This window comes from Tupaia chinensis, unplaced genomic scaffold, assembly GCF_000334495.1.
Source record: "Tupaia chinensis unplaced genomic scaffold, TupChi_1.0 Scaffold000033_1, whole genome shotgun sequence".
Taxonomy (NCBI): domain Eukaryota; kingdom Metazoa; phylum Chordata; class Mammalia; order Scandentia; family Tupaiidae; genus Tupaia; species Tupaia belangeri.
The window spans coordinates 4265464-4283284 of record NW_006159463.1 but is presented as its reverse complement, the minus strand read 5'-3'; the positions used below and the strand labels follow the sequence as shown (position 1 = coordinate 4283284).

Sequence of the window (17821 nt, the reverse complement as noted above, 5' to 3'; positions counted from 1 at the left end):
GTAAGAGTGAATTCACCTGAGTTAAACCCAAGCAGTTTTTCATAACAACTTTCATAACATCAATTTCTTTGCAATTTCACCCTGGCAAAAACCGAATACAGAAAGAACTCTCCAATAAAATGGCATGATAATACAAAAAAGGCACAATTAAATTGTTTGGTCGTACTTACCCTTCTTGGTTTCACGCTAGTTATCACTATACATTTAATATCCATTACCTATTAAGAATTGTTTCACCTTGAAATCTTTATAATTGACAGAACTGGTGATCATTCACTAGTATTTTATAGAAAAGAATCATTTCCCTTTAAAATTGTTAAGTAAAAACAAACCAAGCCCCAAGAATGCATGGCCTAAATAAGCTGAAACTAGGATAATTTTCATTTCCAACTCCTAGTGCCTGCTTCTGAATTCATGATTTCTTTATGTTCATAATAATAATTGTCCTTAATTACATTTTGAAGTCAGTTATTGAAAATGGTGTTAGAATCACATACTCACAGTCTGTGACCTTCAGAGTCCGCTTGACCTCTCCACTTCCTGATCCACCGCAGCCATCTTCATCATCACAATCTCCACTGACTTGTTCCATCATGCCTCCACCACTGCCCAGCGGAAGAATCTCCCATCTGTCAGGTTTTGGTGACCTACCCTGCAACAACTAAATGTGGATACCAAAAAGTCTTTCTTAATACAAGTTCAAAACTTCTAAGAACTCTATTCAGTAACTGATGTAGAAATTATAAGTATTCTATTAGGGTGATCCACTATTTTGGTGTAGACACCCTACCAAAGGAAGTCTTCAAGAAAAATAGAAACAATTGAAATTAAAATAATAAATAACAGGCAACATCTTCCATTCATAAAGAGCTACGGTCTGTGTATTTGCTCTGTGATAATGTCTTCAATAATGCTTTGGGAAGCAAATATAATCAGGCATTTTTGCTTATAGGTAGTGATGAAAAATCCTTCATTTCTGAACAAGTTATGTTTGAGTATATAGTAATAGTATATCAAGCTCTAATATAACACAACTGCCTTTTTACTATATTGTGCTGTCTTGTAAACCAACTGTTTTGTAAATTTCTCACAAAAGAAAGTATCACTCTTCCATAAAGAATTTTGTCAAAAGAATTATTTTAAGTAAGTCCAAAATTGATTTAAAATTATTTAACATGTATTCAAAAATTTATTTGAAAGCTTTATGTAACTTTGTCAGATCAAATACCCGGTTCAAGGCATAGGGCACAGAACTGATTCCTGGGACCAAAGATGTAGGTACTATCCAATGTTTCAGTTTCAACTCATTTAAGAAATTTGAGCAACTTCTTGGTTCTGGATTTTTATTTATTTCATTTGCTTTTATGAGCAATAGATGGAATATCTATTTCTCCCTCTAACAAAAGAATGTTAGAAATAAGTTCAAATAATATTTGAAATGTCTGAACTTTTCAAAAAAGTGATGTTATGAATAGGATATTTCATTTAAAGCTAAGATGGAATAAAATTGTCCAATGCATATTATTTACACCTCTAAAGCAGTTTTGGAGTATACATGATTAAGGAAGAGCACTAGTGAGTAGTGTATATTAATAATAAACTGCTACTTAATGGGCATTTAAATACTCGTGATTTATAATAGATTTAGGGTTGTTACTTCTGTGACTTTCCAAATAATAGTATCAATTAGCAGACAATAATTAAGCATACAACCCAAGGACAACATTTCATACTGTAGAACATGGAACAAAATAGCCTCAGTATATCAATAACTGGACTTTGAAATTAATAAACTTTTAAAATAAAAAAACAATTGTTTTAATTCTAAAATATGATAGTTCTTTAAAATATCTATTTCCCTAGCCAAGAATAAAAATGCTAAAAAAAAACCCTTGACAATAATTTTTTAATTACTTGTGTTTATCAATATTTCACATAAACTATGTTAGTAGGTGTTACATTAAAAAGGTTTCTTTCAAGGTCAAGTGAATTTAGTAAATGATATGTTAAATAAAGCTTCTATACAATGTTTAATACGTTAATGTGCTTGCTACTTCCTGGAAAGTGGAGGAACATAGCAATAGGGAAACAGATATGTAATGAACCATGTGAAAATTCAAATCTGAGAGAAAGAATAAATGGTATCATTTTATATCATGTATGATTTGTTATTGTGAAATATACCATTTATCATTTATTTAGAATAATCATAAAAGGCTTGGACTCTAACATCCAATATGCTTAGAAATAAATCCTAGTCTGATATATATTAACTGTACGTCATGGTGGTATTGAGTAAGTTACTGAATAACTCAATTTCCTCATATCTGTAAAAGAACAAATGGATTTTTGCAAATGTAACTAATGTCGTTAACCAGTTGATATGAGGTTTATAAAAAAGAAGGCTATCTGGGTGGAACTAATCACATCAATTCCTTAAAAAGCAGAAAGTTTTCTCTGGTTATAACTAGAAGTCAGAGACATTGGAATTATTAGGGAGGTGAGTGAGATACAGGGATCTCCATTCTGGTCTTAAAGGTGTAAGCTTGGATGATGTGAATGGCCTATCAAATGCCCTGCTTCAAGGACCTGGACTACTAGCGGCCACTAGGATCTGAGAGTGATCAGAACTAAGACTAGGACTGATATCTGAAGTCCTACAACTGAGTCCTTTCGATAACCTAGATGAACCTGGAAGCCAATTCTTCCCTAGAATCACATCAAGCCAAATGTGAATGTCACCTTGAATCAACCTTGTGAGTCCCTGAGTAGTAGGCCCAGACTTCTGATCTGTGTTATTGTAAGCTAATAAGTGGATGCTGCCTTGAGCTGCTAAAGTGTGATAATGTGTTCAAGAGAAAACTGATAGCCTCTTTATCCTCTGACTGAGCAACACCTACTTCTTGGAAACTTTCTTTGATATCTTCTGTCTCTATAGCATATTCCTTAGAAATAGAGGTCAAAATTTCCATAAAATATCACCTTACTGGAAAGATGGTACTCTTGGAATTGAGCTATCAGATTTTACCATTTCGTCAGTTTTCAGTTTTCTCTGCTTCTTTATAATACCTCTCCCCATTTTCTAAGTCTCTGAGCAAGAGACATAATTTCTGTTTCCTGTGATCTACTGATCCAAATATACCCAGGGCTTCACATGATCTGTAATTCCAGGTCTTTAATCCATCCTTCTCTGTCTGACAGGATCAATATCTTCCTCTGCTCTCCATGGAAATTCTACCTTATACTTTTTCTTTCCTCACCGCTTAATGATAAGAAATCTACAAATGTCCATGTTCATAACTGTAATAAAGCCTAATTTGTGAAAATTACAATCAATTTCTCATTAAGAAAAGCAATGTTAGATCAGCACACAAATTCTTTCTTCTTTTGGACTTAACTATTTTGGTTTCTTCTTAGCTTGCTCATCTTTCTCCTTCTCACCCTCCAAATAAACATAAATATTTGAATTAATAGTGTACATCCTCTGCTCTTTTCAGTCTCTTCCTGGGAATTCATCCAAATGGATTGTACTCTCACTTGTATACAAAAGACACTCAAATCTCCATCTATAACCTTTGTACTATTTGTCATACTATTTAATTCATCTCTAAGCAGTGACTAGATGGGAAGATGAACTCTACTACTTTCTATCTTCAAATAGAGTTATTAATCTCCATATTCATTACATTACAACTGACCTCCCAGCTCTGTCACTGCAGGGTTCACCAGTCTCTCCTACCCACTTACATCATATTATTTCCCCAATGTTATTAGAATCAGCACTCTCAACTTGTCATTTTTCAGCCTTAGTGCTCTTTGTGACTCTTTGTTATAAAAAGCCACCAGTTCCCAACATGTGTTTAGAGAAGAAATATCAATCTAAATAAATGGGGCACAAAAAGAGTGGTAAAATATTTGAGAAATACATAATATGGCCCCTTTTTAATTATCTTGGATTAAAGGCTCATGAAAAATGTTAAAGGAAGCAATCTTGTCCAATTGAGATTCCAAATTTACATAAACAAATATCCTCTCTCTCCTTACTTAGTAACCATGAATACTTTCGGAAATGAGACCTACAGAAAAGTTCAAATTTAGCCTGGCAGTCAAGTTTCCATAAAACACATACACATACACATTTAAATTATGTCTAAGCACAACTCTCAGCATCTGCACTCTACCATAGAGCAGTCAGTCTGTTCTCACAGAAATGATGTGTCTATAGTTTTTCTGATGTTTGTTTTAGATTTTCCTCACAGTGGTTTCCTCCCATATACTATGCATTGTTTTCCTCTTCTTTAACTTACCATATTATATCCCATTTTCAGCCTCAAACTCAAAATCTCTTTTTCTGTCCTGTCTGCATTTCTAAGTTCTTTTAAGTGCTATACTATTCACTAGCACTTAATCAATTTTCTTCAACATGTCACATTTTTCTGATGAAAGTTAAAGAATAGACCAGGGTTTAATATGCTTTTTCTCAACCTCCATAGTGACTAGAGTGTTACAGGTGCCAAATATGTATATATTATTTATATATTTAAAATTTGGAAACAATAAGCTTACTTTGTGAAAATTCCACTCTTCAAAGCCCTCTACATACAATCTAGTAAAATGTTTTCACTTTTAATGAAGTCATTAGAGTCCATAATGTTCTAGAATAACTTTGGGATTATATTTACTATGATTGATTCAATTACTCATTCAATTATATTAATTGAGTGTACACTATGTAACACATATTTTGAAGAGTAAACAGCCACATTAAAAGACAAGATATACTCTGTTTTTTATTGAGAGATTTTTGCTATAGGGTGTATGACCTTGCCAGAGAGACAGATAAAGACAGAGAGACAGAAAGTGAGAATCACCCCCCAAGGGGGATGGTCATGCCACTGTCCCTTCTCCATTCTCCTCTCAGGATTTTAGGCATGCATTCACATGCACCCAGTGTGAATTACAAGCCGCAGGGTCTGGGACTCAAACCCCAGTCAGCCAGGTGGGAGTCCAGCATCTTAACCACTATTCCACCTTGTGGCCATGACAGTCTGTTTTTAAATAGTGTGTTATTTTTATTTTCTTTCAAAGATGGTTTTCATGAATATGCAACAATTTAAAATGATGAAAAGAAATACTCTGAAAATCAGAAAAAAAGGGAAAATATCTAAACATTTAATTTTGTGACCTTGCTAAATTATTTTTTAGAATTTAATAATAAATACTTTTAAATAACCTTATTTTTTAGCACCTGGAGATTTCTAAGGAGTTGTTTGAACAAGAATTTGACATTAAAGAATGCTGCCAAGAAATACTTCCCATATCCTTCACAAATACATTTGTGTTTGTCATCCTAGTTACTATAACTAGAAAAAAAGATATTCAAATGATTTGTTTTAGTGAATATGTACAAACATTCTCCTTTATAAATATGGAATACAGGAATACTTTCAAAATATTGATTTGTGCAAAAAGTCTGTTATATTCTAGAGCAGAGAGGGAATTTAGCTTCATGATTTTAGCCACCAGGTAATGTTCTCCTCCTTTTTTCATTCACAGGAGGTCAGTTTTCTTTTTAAAGTTTATTTTTATAATGGCCTGAGGACTGGTGAAAGACAGAGAGAGAAAGGAAGGAAGGAGCCTCACAGAGACCATAGTCAAGCTGCAATCCCTTTTCCTCCATTTATCCATCCAGTTGGAGTTTTAGGCAAAAAAGTACATGTACCCACCTACTGGGATAGAACTCAAACCATGGCTGGTTATGTGGAATCCAGCTTTCTTAAAAACTAGGTCATGGGACCAGTATGGGTATCAGCTCTTTAGGTTCTCCTCCCCTAATTCCTCACAGACCCCATATGGTAACTTCCCTATGCTCTGTTGGCTCTATGCTCAGGGGCAAGCACAATTCCATATCCATCTCTTCAACCACTTTTGAGAAATAGACACAGCTTCTATCAAAAAGAAGCCTTTTCTAACAAGATTTCAATAAAATAAAAGTATTTTCAATATATATGCACATTTATTTATTTTTTTTTAATAGAGATTTTGCTATAGGGCACATAGGCTTATGAGAGAGGAGAAATCACCCTCCAGGGAGGATGGCCACACTGCAATCCTTTCTCCTCCATTCTCCTCTCAGGATTTCGGGTACACATGCACATGCATCTAGCATGAGTTTTAAGCTGCCAGATCTGGGACTCGAACCATGGTTAGTCATATGGAAGTTCAGTGACATAACCATTACACCATCTGCTGGTCCCAATGTATGCACATTTAAAGGCACATTCACATATAAAATGAATCTATGAAAAGATAATAAAACCAAAGTTTATAAGTGATATACAAAAATCACATTGTATTAATTGTAGACACAGCCTTACCATATACTGTAGCAAATATCTCTTCCTTTTCACCACATACACATATACCTGTTCCCTATATTCATAAAATATGAGATTACAAGACTTTTTCAAACTTAAAACCACTAATACATTTAGCATTACTTCTCTAGGTTTGTATTTTCTGCATCTATAACATGGAATAAGAGCCCAGTGATGGTTTATTGACTTCATTGGTATTCTAATTACAATCAGTAGCTGATACTGCTCCCTGAATCTGTCTTTGAAAGAGGAAATCCATATAAGAATAAAAATGACCATCTATCTTGCCTTGGCTCTATCATCTGAATCTGCCCAAATGTAAAATAGATGGTACACTAATATTTAAACCTATTCCCTGTCACAAATAGTAGAAACTAAACCAATATATGCATATTAATACAGCAATTAAAACAGAGGAGAGGACATGATTTTGAGTCAAGACCACATATTAGTTGTGTACTTTTAGGCAAATCACTTAAGCCCATTAAAACTCATTTTATTCTGCTGAATAATAATGCATGTGAAGGCAGTTTATATACTAGGAAACAGTATGCTTACTTACACGATGCTCATGACACTGCCTCCAGAAAACTGAGAAACCTATCGAAAAAAATACTACCTTAAAAATTGAGAATCCATTAAATGGAGGACAGAGTGAAAAACAAAAACAAAAACAAAAAAAACCTTTCAGAGTGTTTCTCCTTCCTCAATGCCATGCAGTCTGTGCAGTCAGCTGAAATAGTTTTGATGACTGATGCTTCCTGCTTACGTTTAATTGGTTTAGGAAGCTCATTAGGGATGCTCTCTTCAAGGATGAATTTGGTGGGCAGAATATTTGATAACTCTAAGGCAAATGTACTTCTTTCGGCTGATGAATTAATCTCTCAATAGGCTCAATTTGCTTTTTACTAACTGTCTGGCAATATCCCATAGCTGTAATCGCCTTTCAAACACTTGCAGTAAAATCTGGCTATAGATGACTCACATACACAACATGCTTGCTGTGAAAAGAAAACATTCATCACATTCAAAAATCTCTGAACACAAGAGTGGCTGGATGTACTTTAAAACACTGTTCCTAATGATACATCTCTAAAATATTTCAAGTTACTCTTACAACCATTTGTACAGATATATGAGAAATAAAAATGTGTTTAAAAAGCATTAGTCATCATATATGTAATTCATCTATGCAAGTCTATGTAAATATGGCAACATCCATACTTTCAAGATTTTTACTAAGGTGGGACCAGCAGGTGGTGTATTGGTTACGTTGCTGGATTTCCATGGAGACAACACAGTTTGAGTCCTGGACTTGGCAGCTTAAAACTCATGTCAGGTTTGTGTGCATGCATGTCCAAGATCCTGAGAGGAGACAGAGGAGAAGGGATTGCAGTGTGGCCATCCCCCCTGGGAGATGATTTCTTGTTTTCTGACCCTGTCTTTCTGATGAGTGTATGTGCACTATAGGAAAAATCCCCTTCTTCTCTCACTAAAAAATACAAATTAAAAAATACAATGAGAATCAATATGTAAAAATTAAAATATAAAAAGAATAACTTTATCCCAGAAAATGGAAAATGTAGAAAAATTGTACTTTGAGAGATTTTTGCTATAGGGCGCATGTACTCGCCAGAAAGGCACACACACACACACACACAGAGAGAGAGAGAGCAAGCGAGAAATCACCCCCAGGGGGGATTGCCACACCGCAATCCATTCTCCTCCATTCTCCTCTCAGGATCTTGGGCACACATGCACACGTGCCCAGCATGAGTTTAAGCCACCCAGTCTGGGACTCGAACTACAGTTGACTATGTGAGAGTTCAGAGACATAGCCATTATGCTAAGTGCTGGTCCCATTTATAAGATATTTTTAAGGTATACATTTAAGTAGAGACTGAAAAGCTCTCTACAATAACACACATGCAAATATGTACATGCATATTATGATGATTTAATTTTCTTGTAAAGTATCTGGGCTTTCAAACACTTTAGTTTAAGTGAAATCAATAAAGAAATACCTAGGGACCAGCAGATAGCATAATGGTTTTGTCATTGGACTCCCACATAGTTGATGGCGGTTCAAGTACTGGACCTAGTGACTTAAAACTCATGCTGGGTGTACATGCGTGCATGTCCAAAAATCCTAAAAGGAGATGTGGAAAAGGGATTGCAGCATGGATATCTCCCCTGGGGGTGATTTCTTGCTTTCTGTCTGTCTCTTGAGTGAGTGCGCATGTCCTATAGCAAAAACAAAAAACAAAAACAAAAACACTTTAAAAAAGTATATATAAAAAAGGAAAATAAAAGCTCATAATATTTGTGTGTGTGTGTGTGTGTGTGTGTGTGCATATTTTGTTTATATCATCAGAGAGGAGGCATAAGTGAGACAGACCTAACAGGATCTCAACACATTAATCAACTTTTTCCAGCCTCCCAGCCAGCCAGGTGCACAAGTGTGCCAGGAGAGTTCAGGTCTCCCAGAGATACAACCTGTGGCATCCCACATGACTTCAGCATCATGAATGGCACTCTATCAACTGTGCCACCATGGCTGGGACATTCATGACATTTTAAAATTAAAATTTTTTTCAAAACTTCTTATGCGAGCCCGCTGGCAGCATTGTAGTTAAAGTGGCTGGATTCTACACAGCTAACTGTGTGGTTTGAGTCTCAGATTTAACAGCTTGAAAAACACACTGGCACATGTGCATGCCTGCCCAAAACCCCTAGAGGAGAAAGGTTAAGAAGGAAGAAGGGATTACAGCATTGCCATCCTCCCAAGGGGTGTTCTCTCCCTCTCTCTCTCTCTCTCTCTCTCTCTCTCTCATTCCCTCTCTCTCTCACTCTCACTCTCTCCAAAAAGTGCATGAGCCTGGTAGCAAATTTAAAAAAGAAAAACCTCCACATGACCTATTTTTAAAATTTATCTCTGTTTCAAATGTAACAGAAAAACTCTTTGTGCAACATATCCACATTATTTTGTTTACAACATAATTTTCCTTTCCCCAGTCTTCCAGTGCCGCTCTTATCTACACCCCATCTCACTCCACTCCTTTTTCACCTCGTTCACTATCATTAGTATAATCATCTCTTAGTAATATTTCTTATACCAAACTTTCCACTTTCTCTAACTCAAATTTAGAAAATATTTTGTCCATAAGCCCAAATACCACAAATCTCCAGATTTATATTTTCGTTTTCCCAAGTCCAATTCAATCTTTATAGACCATTCTAGCTAAAAAAGCCAACCACATTATACAGTAGGTCATGTTATGTTAAGTTGACCAGACACAAAAGTGTTTTCTGTAGGATTTCTTGTCAGTGTTTGCTCTAAGTTAAGCTTTCTGATCTTGGCTTCTGTAGTGCCAGTAATTTGAAAGGTCACTGCTCTGTTGGCATTTGTTTTTTGCAATGCAGTCTAGCAATTTATAAAAGTCTTGTGATTTTGTAAATAGAAAACTGAAGTTAGAAAAGGCTTACTAAATCCATTCTCTGGGCCCTAATACTGCAGTGAAGTTATTTCTTCTCATTTCCATAAGAAAATGATGTATGTCTCTCCACCACCATGTGTGATCTCTACCACTAACTCAAAGGGCGGCCGCATTCAAATCCTGAACTATTTTACCCTGACTGAATGAGTTTATGATGAATTTGTGTCCTAGTCTAAAATATAAATGAGACCTTACAGGCGTGTTAAAACTAAAATTTAATGAGTAAGTGTAGAAATAAAATGGAATTAAGAGAACAAATATAGCCTCAAATAGAACTCAGAAAATTGTGGGCCAAAAGAGGAAAGGTGCATGCCAAATATGAACAATTCTCAAATGCTTCTTGTAAACCATCTATATAAAACACTCCGAAGACCTAAAAACATTTGTGAAATACGTAACAACTTTTCTTACATCTCCACAGCTAATGTCAGAAACATCTATCAAACATCCACAGGAACTTAAGTGGAAAGATATGGAAGATCAAGGACAGAAGTGAGGCAAGAAACAAGGACATTCTGTGAATAATCAATGGATAATGGTCTTGTAGCAGGTGAAAGGGAGAAAGAAAAGAGAAGGAAAATGGAAGTTGGAAGTAATTTAAATACCTGTACCACGTTTAATGAAATAAGTAGAGATGAAATGCAAACTTAAGAATTTAAACATTATGCAAGGCATAAGGCAGAATAATTACATTTCTCCAAATTTGTTTTAAAAAGGTAATATTTATTGTTTTCTTTTTATTTTTTTGAGAGATTTTTCCAGACAGAGAGTCAGAAAGCAAGAAATCACAACCCAGGGGTAGTGGCTACACCACAATCCCTTCTCTTTCATTCTCCTCTCAGGATTTTGGGTACGATACATACACGCCCACCATGAGTTTCAAGCCACCATGTCTGGGACAGAATTGTGGTCGGCTATGAGGGAGCCCAGTGACAAGACCACTGTGCAATCTGCTGGTCCCAAGATTTATTTCCTTGATGGCACTATTTTACTTCCAAGCTTATTTACCGATTTTCTAAATCATTCATGTATATTCACCTACATGCACACAAACACACACACACACACCCCAATCAATGCCAATAAAATGGAAAAGGAAACATTACAAGTAAGAAGTTGTAGTTGATCTAGGATAGTCAATAATTGAAACAAAAGGAAATTCTAAGAAAGAATAATCAGATATAAAACAATTTCCTTAGTGAGTATTTTTAGGTGAAATTAAGTTTATATTATTCATAATGTGGCTTATCATCAAGGGGTTACTTGTCTTTTTATTTTTTTTTTGCATGCCAAAAGGCCTCCATCTCTTTAAAAGTCTTCATATGCACAGGGAATGTTTAACTATTCACCAATGCAGATTTACATATTATTTAGTCTTTTACATATATATTTTAACAGATATTTTCCCCAAATATAGTCATTTGTGGACTGGATTGCTGCAGGAAAGTGCCTCCACATATTGTGGGTATCAGGGTAGGTGAAGGTGCTAGTAATTCACAGCTGAGAAAGTTCCTAGCCATTCACCTAGTTATTCCCGATCATCCTCCTGACATTATAGGACACAGTAACCTAATTTCCCAAATCAAGGACAGAATAAAAGTGAGGCTGTTACTTTTTCTGAGAAACAAGTGAATATATCCCCAAACATGCATGGACTGATAGAAGATGAATTCTAGACAGCACAATTTCATCCCACAAGTCAGATTTCTACTAACCATACTCTAGAGAAGTGAAGTAGGACCCATGGCAGCAAGAATATGTCCGTTTTGGCATGCATTTCATAGTTAATGGTGTAAACCGCATGGATTTTTATATGTATTGTCAAGAAAATGGTTTTCCCTCAACTGATCTGCTCAGTTTTGCATCCCTTACCATAAGAAACAGAACTGGAAATATTAGCATCTCAGTTATTTGTGTTGACAAAAAGATCCTGTATTTTGTATGTGGCATATTGGAATTACTATTTTTCCATTAATGTATTTTTCTTGCCATTTTTTATCATCCCAAAGCATTAATATATTTTCAAAAGAACTACAAGATTCATCTCATCAGCTGTATGATTGCAATGATTTCTTCTGAGAATGAATTCTGCATAACTTGTTTATGGGGCCAGCAGATGGCATAGCAGGCACGTCACTGGACTCCCACAAGGCCAAACATGGTTCAAGTCCCAGACCCAGTGACTTGATAATCATGCATGATGCATGTGCATGTACACCCAAGATCCCAGGAGGAGAAGGGATTGTGGCATGACCATCTGCCCAGGGGGTAATCTCCACTTTCCCTCTCACTGCTCACTGTCTCTGTCTCTGTCTCTCTCTCTCTCTCCAGCAAATGCACACACCCTGAGGCAAAACACCACTTAAAAAAAAAGGATTATCTCTAAAAGGAGCACAATCTGATCCATTTAGTATGCCACCCTTGTATATGCCAGATGTTAACAAGTGTTAAAGCTTCACAAATGTCACTCTGATTTTCACCTTTACAAGAAAATTCCCTTAATCTATTTTTCTTCACAGAGGCTGTTAAATTTTGGATAAAGATATACCAAATTAAGTGGATAATTAAGTGGATATTTTGCTAATAGTCTAGAATAACTTAGAACAATGGGTAAAATTGGAAACTTCTGTTGTCTTGGAAACTAGGTGGGTGGGTATTTGAGTAAGATTCTAGGTCAAATTCTCCCATTACTTATTTAAATATTTGACCTTAAACAAATCACTTAATCTTGCTGACACTAAACATTTCATCTTAAAAAATGAGGAGGCTGAAATGTCCCAAATGTGTCTTATACTTCCGAAATTTTCAATTCTAATGTGTTTCAAACCATTCTAATATTTGGTTCAGAAGTAGGTATTGTATCATCGAGGCTGATTACAAGACCTCTGTGACTTTCATTTCAATTTTATTTTTTTCTGCTAGCTCTAACTCAAAAATCAAAGTATGGATTTGGTATTGGTTGAATCATGTTTTCATGATTTCATATATTTGATTTCATTTCATATATTTCAAAAATATATGTCATGATCCTAATCCCAAATACTTCAGAAGGTGACCTTTTTGGAAATAGGGTCTTTAAAGGGGTAATCAAGTTAAAATGAGGTCAGTAGGGTGGGCCCTAATCTCATTATGGCTAGTATCATAACAAAGGACAATTTGAACACAGACATGCACACTATATGAAGAGATCCAGGGAGAATGCCATGTGAAGACAGAGATTGGACTCATGTATCCACAAACCAAGGGACAACTATGATTGCCAGCAAACCACCAGAACAGAGGGAGGAGCTTGGAAAAGACTAGAATGCACAGTCCTCTGAAGGCACCAATTTTGCTTGCACCTTGATTGTGGACTTTCAGCCTCCAGAACTGTAATGCAATACATTATTGTTATTTTAAGGCATCAAATTGTGGTACCTTGCTGCATTAGCATGGTGTTATGTAATAAAAGGTGCATAAATTGTAACTTTAAATTTTCAGAACTTTTTTTTTTTTTTTTTGGAGAGGTTTTCACTATAGGGCGCATGCTCTCACCAGACAGACAGAGAGAGAGAGACATAGAGACAGAAAGCGAGAAATCATCCTCCAGGGGGGATGGCCACACCGCAATCCCTTCTCCTCCATTCTCCTCTCAGGATCTTGGACACGCACGCACACGCGCCCGGTTTGAGTTTTAAGCCACTGGGTCCGGGACGCGAACCACGGTCGACTACATGGGAGTCCAGCGACATAGCCATTACGCTCACTGCTGGTTCCCAATTTTCAGAACTTTTTAACATAAACTCAGTCATATCACCGCCATCAAAATCAGAACACTACTGATATGTCAGAACCCTCTTTTATGCCTCGACCATTTTCTTCTCTCAAATATAACACTTCTTCCACAATAGATTCATTTTTCTCAAGGCATTTTATAAGAATACAAGTATGTCTGTGACACTGCAGATGAAACAGCATTTCATTCTTTTTAATTGCTTACTTTATTCTACTGTATCCTGAACCATAAGTTATTCTTTCATTCTGCTCTTTGTTGACAATTACGCTGAAATGAATGTGATTGGGTACAAAAATCTTTTGTTTTTGGTGTAACGAAGCTCAGTCATATTCGTTGGGTATATACCTAAATGTAAATGGTGAGGTAACAGATAGGGATTTGTAAAACTGAATCACTAAATCAGCTTTATTAATTTCTTTTGTATTTTTTTCCTTAGTATTCTTTTTTTTTTTTTTTTTTTTTTTTTTTTTTTTTTTTTTTTTTTTTTTGGCAATAGGACACATGCACTTGCCAAAGAGAGAAGAGAGAGCAAGAACAAAAGTGAAAAATCACCCTTTGGGAGAATGGCCATGCCACAATGGCACAACCCCTTCTTCTCCATTCTCTCAGAATTTGGCACATGCATGTACCCAAGCCGGTGTGCTTCTCGAGCCTCCTGGTATAGAACTTGGGAGTGAAAGTGGCCATCTGGGAAGCAGTAACTTTAACCACCATACCATATACTTTTTTCCTTTTAAATATTAATGTATAATTTATACAAAACAGATCACGCAGATCTGATATACAACTCAATGAATTTTCACACAGGAACACATATAGGAAAATAAAACTCAGAATAAAACCATTATTTTATGAGCATCTCAGAATTTTTTTGTCATCTCAGTCAATAACTACAAACAAAAGGTAACTCCTATTCTGACTTCTGCTTACATACATTTTTATTTTAAATAAGACTCATTAAAATGACGTATATCTTTTTGCATATTACTTTTATTTGACACCATGCTTCAAACATTTATGATATTCTTGTATGCATTACAAGTGCACACTTAATAATTTAAATATAGGTATTTAATATTATGAATATACGGCAATATATTTATTTTGTTATAATTGAGCAATTCAACTGTTTCTACCTTGGGGGTATTATAAACTATGCTGACTGAATGTTTTTGCACTTATTTCTTGAATAGAACCATTAATTGATCTTGAGCATATATACAGTAGGATTGCTGGGTCATAGGGTACAGAAAAGTTAGTTTTAGTTAGATATTGCCAAGTTGATTTTTAATATGGGTGTTCCGATTTACTTGACAATATAAGAGTTTCAGTTATTTAACATTTCTTAAATATCTATTTATTTTTCTTTTTTTGGAGAGGTTTTTGCTATAGGGCATGTGTGCTTGTCAGACAGACAGAGACAGAGAGACAGAAAGCAAGAAATCACCCCACAGGGGGGATGGCCATGCTGCAATCCCTTCTCCTCCATTCTCCTCTCGGGATCTTGGGCATGCACGCACATGCGCCCGGCGTGAGTTTAAGCCACCGGGTCCGGGACTTGAACTGTGGTCGACTATGTGGGAGTCCAGCGACATAGCCATTACGCTAACTGCTGGTCCCAATACCTGTTGTTTTTAGGTCATTTCAATTTTAGATATTTTGTGAAAGTGCAGATGTGTTCTAGTGTGGTTATAATTTATATTTACTAATGATTAATACTTTTCACATGATTTTTTAATTTTTTTTATCCTCTAAATGAAAGTGCTTTTGCAATTCACTAATGGATTTCTAAGTGTTCCTTACAAATTTTGGATATTAACCTGTTTTTGTTTGCACTATCTTTTATGTATTTCTACTTTTTTTTAAAAAATTTCTATATTAATTATTTTATTGATTTTCCAGCTTACTGGGATACTTGAAATACATTTCTTTTAAATCTTAAAAATGTATCTGGGAGCTATACTTATTTGAGATTTATTCTAAACTACCTAAATAGTACTTTGGCCATTCCTTCAACAATGTAAGAATGTTAGAACAGTTGAAAACTATTTAGCCACTCTTATTCTTAATTATCATAGATTTCTATATATTATAAATTCTGTAAACCCAAAATCTTTATACTTACTTATCATCTATGTTTATATTCAAAGTAAATATTCCCTATACATTTTTTTCTCATAATAATCTGGATCAAATTTTGGTGTCAATGTTTGCTGGCTTTCCACATCAAATTGAGAACTGTTCTTTATTTCGTATTTTTTTCCTGAAAATTCTTGTCAGATAAGTCTTAATATCTTCAAATTTGGGGTTAATTCACCAGATAAACAACTTGTGCCTGGAATGTTGTGTGTGTTTGTGTAGGCAATGTGTAAGTTATTGAAATAGTTTCTATAATAAATGCATATCTCATTCAGATTTTTACCACTTTTTGTATGACAATTTTATGATTATTTTCCATGTGAACTGCATCATTTCCTACAGTTTTGTACTTTTAGCCAGGAAAATTCTTCTGTTTTCTGAAAAATTTTCTTTAATATTACTAAGTTCATTTCTCCTTTAACCTTTCACTCAATAATTATTTGTCTATATATACTTATAAGAGATATTTTCATTGAATGTAGAATTTTAGATTGGAATAATTTTCCCTTCACTATGCTAAAAATGGACAGGTGAGTACTCAGTAGGAAAAATGCTTCCACAACTATTTTCATTGCAGCATTATTCATGATTGCTAAGACATGGAACCAACCCAAATGTCCACAAACAGATGAATGGATTGAAAAATTGTGGCACATATACTCCATGGAATACTATTCAGCCATAAAAAAAAGGCCTTGGAATTTGATAGAAAGTGGATGAACATGGAAGATTGGTTGCTGAGTGAAGTAAGTCAGGCTATGAAAGAGAGACATTGTATGTCTCCACTTAACATACACCGACTGTGGGCACTCTATGGTAGAGACTGAAAGACAGAACAAAAAAAGTACTAAAAATTGTAATGGACACTAGAGACAAAGTGGAAAGTGTGGGAGGGGAAGAGCATAGGAAGAAAATTTGGGAGGATAATGGAGAGGTAAGACACTTGTGGGACACAGATAAGGTTTATTATCAGTTGACGAGGATGTGTATAATAGTCTCAAGTAGGCTGGACTGAGGTGTATATCATGCTAGATAAAATCTCTTCACAATCTAAATCATGTATAGCAATTTAATGTATGAGTAATAATTTTAAAAATTTAAAAAGAATTGAAAGAAAAAATAATTATAAATATCAAATTTATAAATATATTTATATATAAATATATTCAGAAACCCTGAAATGGGTTATTCTACTGTTGCATAGATATAAATATCAAATTTATATATCTATATATTTATATATCAGTTGCATTTATAGATCTATATAAAACAAATATTCCTTAAGTGATCATTTAAAATGAAAAAATAATGCCATTTAATTGTATTTAGTTTCAATAATTTTGTCTTAAAATACTCATGTTTGCTCTTTTACTTGCTTTTACAACTTTACTCTTTAATTAGGATCTGCCTAGATACGGTTTTCTTTGTATTATGTCACTTATGGTTTGTTATGTTTCTTGAAAGTGGATTGCCATCATTTATCAGTTTTACAAAATTCTTGACTAATTGCTCCTCAAATATTGTTTATTCCCCATTTTCTCATCTGTCTTTCTTAGTCTTCAAAGTTATGCACATATTACATGTTTTGGCTGAAACGCATGTCTTTTATGCTTTGTTATACTTTATCCAATCTTGTTAGTTTATTTCTACAGAGCACTTTACATTCTTTCTATGAATCATTTCCTTACATGTATTTTACTGAATTTATTCTAATGTAAACCTATTTGGTAACTGAAATTTAATTATTGTGCTGCTCAGGTTTAGAATGTCTGTAAGGTGTGTGTATATATATATATATACACATACACTCATTATTTGCTGAAATCTCCACCATTTTATCTAGCTTGTCTATTTTGTTATCATATATAGAATTAGTTATTTTGAACTTTAGTCTGCTAAATTTGGAACTTCATCATCTGTGGATCTGTGTTTGTGTATGTGTGTATTTACCTATTTTTAATAATATTTTTGCCATGTCACGAGTCTAGATAATTTGTTTGTTTCATACTGGACATTGCGCATATAAGACAAAT

At 34.7% G+C, this 17821-nt stretch overlaps 1 protein-coding gene across 1 annotated transcript in view; it reads right to left on the bottom strand.

The window, feature by feature from the left end:
• Positions 1-451: 451 nt before the first annotated feature.
• Positions 452-17821, bottom strand: part of GPC5 (glypican 5) — a 746092-nt gene continuing 728722 nt past the window's right edge. The window contains exon 7 of the mRNA XM_027771471.1: positions 452-661. Within this exon, the coding sequence (XP_027627272.1) occupies positions 452-661 (210 nt within the window). The remainder of the gene's footprint in view (positions 662-17821) is intronic.